Here is a 3,607-nt window from a genome sequence, read left to right on the forward strand (position 1 = left end):
GTCCATCTCGGTGCGTCAATTCACCCCTTCACTTCTCAGATGAGAGCGCGTCACTGAGCGCACAGAGCAGAGATACGATGCTTCAAAGTGGTGAGGAGGCAAAGGCGCACTGGCTAAACAGCGTGCCAACAAATGCGCATGATCACAGCAACTCAGGAGTCGATACCGACAAAACCTAGCGCATTAGTTTGATAGGTTACTTGATCAAATGAGGCGTAAATCTACGGCGTAATCTGCGCACTTTAGACTAATCAGTTTGAAGAAGAATAGAACAAGTTGCGCAGAGGAAACAGCCTATGAAATCGCCCTTTTCTGTGTGACTGATAAAAACCAAACAGAAGTGCTTCTCACCTAAATAAAATGAGTGTGCTGTCAATCTGTTAGACTGATCGCTGAACTCTCAGGTGCAATTATAACACTTCCGTGATACGAGAAACGCAAGATCCTCGCATGCACCTCGCCCTCTGGGCTTACACTTCATCGTACTCTAAATTTATCTGCTCCTTTTACCTGCGCACCTTTAGTCTATCCAAAATCACAATTTGACAAAATGCCAATGAAAGACAGGAAGAAAGCGACAACTGCTGTCTGCACTGTCATCTGTCCTTAACAGGACATCATAAAGCATGGACACATACACCACACCAAGCGTTGCAAATTCTTTCCATGTTTTCTTTGGTAAAGTGATCCATGTTCGGTTAAATTGGTGAACCCAAAAGTATTCCAGCTGAGCCTGATCAAAAGTGATCATAAATCGTTGCTTGGCCTGTCTTTAAGAAGCTGTGAGAAAGGCTTTTCTTCTCTGAATGAGGCCAGAATAGATTTCATGATGAATGTGAGGGGGCACGAAGAGGGCAAACAGGCGAGTTTTTCCTCGGAAGGAGAAAAGTAAGAGAACGTTTATTTGTCTTCCTCATAGATAGAGACAAAAAGTAAAATAGTCCTCAATATTCCATGACTCTTAAATGCAGAAATGTACGATGCTGAAGTCAAAATTTAACAAAGGACTTGATTTGAATCAGGGCCTTGTATAACTAATTAAATTCTACAATGGTTTAAAGCAGAGACAGGCCTATTTTGTGTTTGTGTTATGCTTGATGACATGAATCAGAGCGTTGCTTTACATTTCCCCGTTGAGGTTTTGCTGAGGAATCTCTGTGTCTTCTATTTTTGTCATTTAATTTTCTTAAGAATATGTTGTTTAGCACTTAAATAGACAAGACTTAATGAGAGGCCGTGCAGTGAAATATGCCCGAATATTAGTACTGACAAGGGAACAGGTCTAATATTCCATGCTATACACATTTTGTGACTGGTAAGAGAAGAGAGCAGTGCTTTTAATGCAATATATATATATAGATGTGTATATATACAGGCCTGTACCACCACAGACAAGAAGTCACACTTTAGTGTTTGGTTACCAAAATTTCAACTGTGAATGATCTGTGCTGTAAATTCCTCATTTTCATTGGAGCTGACTGTTCTGGCCGATGATCCTTGCAGAAAACACAGAAAACAAATCATAGCCTGCTTGCACTTTTAAAGAAAAACATTTTATTGTGTTACGATTTCTGGTGGTTTAATGCGTGATTAAAAAAGGGCTGCAGCTCAGAATACTCAGGCCTAAAGTCAACTCTGACTGTTCACATACGAGACAACAGAGAAAAGACATTTGTAACTACACATACAATCTGATATATTCTCTCTTAGTCGGTTTGATAAAGGGCCTTTCTCTGTAAATGCTGTGCTGTGCAAGTGAGCACTTGTTGGGAATTCCTTTGGCCCTGCAGAAAACCTGCAGAAAACCTGCAGTGTTGGCCTCAATATTTATAATCCCACTGGGTCTGTTTTTTCAATCCAACACTGAATGCCACGTCTTGCATTGTTTACACTGATCTTGCCGTGGCAGCTTGAAAGAAAGAAAGAAAAAAACCCACAAGAACAACAAACACAGCTCTTGCAAGGACAGCTTCATTATTCAGCTGCGTTTAAGATCCAGATGGTGAAACCTGAGCAGTAGTGAAAATCACCTTATCCAACTATGGGAGGAGGGATTCAGCAAAACATTAAAAATGAATCAAACAATCTAGTCATTTCTCAAGATATGTCAATTTTCCAAAAGAAGTGTGTGTTTATTTTACACCATTAACAGCCAGCCTGCATCAAGTCAAGTTTAAATTCAGTAAAATGTATTGCACTTTAATTTTGCAGTTGAGTCGATTTGTTTAACTAAAAGATAGGAGAACAGAACATATCAAAATAAAAAAAACATTAGAGTCAGTTTGACACAACAACAAGAAAAACTGCAGTGGTGTGAATGTTTAAACCCAGCAGTTTTCAATGGTGGACAGCAGCAGCATGTTGGTCTCATCCTTTGTGTTGGCTCCCTCTGCTGTAGGGGAATCTCTCTACAGCCTTTAAATGCCCGCAGGCCTCTTCCTGGGCACTACAACTCAAGCCTTCCTTTGATTAAAACAAGATCCAAGTGAGAAATTTTGAGTTTTTGTTTCATCTGCAAGCTTCTATGTCCTTACAATTTGTTTGTTACCTACAGGCGATTTAGAAAGAGCTGCTCCAGTGCAAATTTCTCTTGGACAATTGGAAGTGAGCTTTATGTTGTACTCCTCAGTTGTGGCAGTGCAGCGTAAAGATTTTCTCCTGGGCATGCTGTGGTTCCTAAATCTCTGTGCCCATACAAGACATACTGTGGGTGTAAAAAGCCCTGGGAAACTCCAGACAGCAGCAGCTGTTTGACTGACGATAGTGCCTCTTTGCTGGGTGTGTCATCTGAAACGACAGTAAGTAGAGGCATTATTATTACAGGCTGTAAAAACTCTGTCATAAACTTCATCTGTCTCCACAGTTTGCTTAAAGATACGGCAGCTTTTCAACCCTCGCCTGCTTTTTATTCTGTTGCCAGCACACAAAGTTATTGTAACATGTCAAAAAAGAATCTTTACTGTTGAAATTGCCCATGAACGCAATGCCCAGGGAGTTGCTGTTGTGGCCTTTGGTATGTGCCCCTACCACACCCCAGCCACGGCCTTCAAACACGGTGCCGTCTCCTCCAACAAGAAAACTGAAACATAAAGAGAAAGTTAAAGCACCCTACAAAGCACACGTTTTTTTCCCCCTCCTGTATCTCCCCTTAGTAAGTTACAAACCTTCATAAATCACTCTACAATTTACAGGTTCTTCTTTTTAACACTAAAAGCAGGTAAAAGGTGTACTCACTTATATCCAATGTCATCGAACTGTCTTTCGCTCATATGCATTCTCTGAATGCTCACAACAAGGTCCTTGCATCCTCCCAGGCCTTCGCAGTTTTGGAGGGCAGTGTGGTGTATTACAACTCTCCGAGACGAACCTTTCATAGTCTCCTTTTGTTTCGGGTCGTCTGCTCCCCACTGCAGCCTTGAAACGATGTTCCCTGAAAAGCAGTTTGAAGGCAAAGCATTTTCAATATTACAGCTAGACTTATGTTATGACTGAAAATACATTTATTGAGAATCTCTATATGCTTGCATACCACTTTGCTCCATGAGTCTTGCTGTGATGACTGATCAGCAAGCAGCCTGTGCACCTCCCTTATCAGAGGGAGTTTAGG

The 3,607-nt window shown here is 41.2% G+C and overlaps 1 protein-coding gene across 1 annotated transcript; it reads right to left on the minus strand.

The window, feature by feature from the left end:
- Positions 1 to 2,286: 2,286 nt before the first annotated feature.
- pglyrp5 (peptidoglycan recognition protein 5) lies at positions 2,287 to 3,607 on the minus strand. The gene is made up of 4 exons (XM_072391762.1): positions 3,530 to 3,607; positions 3,235 to 3,430; positions 2,961 to 3,079; positions 2,287 to 2,787 (listed from the first exon to the last, which is right to left on the minus strand). The coding sequence occupies exons 1-4, from the start codon at positions 3,540 to 3,542 to the stop codon at positions 2,612 to 2,614; spliced, it is 504 nt and encodes a 167-aa protein (XP_072247863.1). The 5' UTR covers positions 3,543 to 3,607; the 3' UTR covers positions 2,287 to 2,611.

The sequence above is a fragment of the Leuresthes tenuis genome, unplaced genomic scaffold (genome assembly GCF_036924035.1).
Source record: "Leuresthes tenuis unplaced genomic scaffold, fLeuTen1.0.hap1 SCAF_9, whole genome shotgun sequence".
NCBI lineage: Eukaryota > Metazoa > Chordata > Actinopteri > Atheriniformes > Atherinopsidae > Leuresthes > Leuresthes tenuis.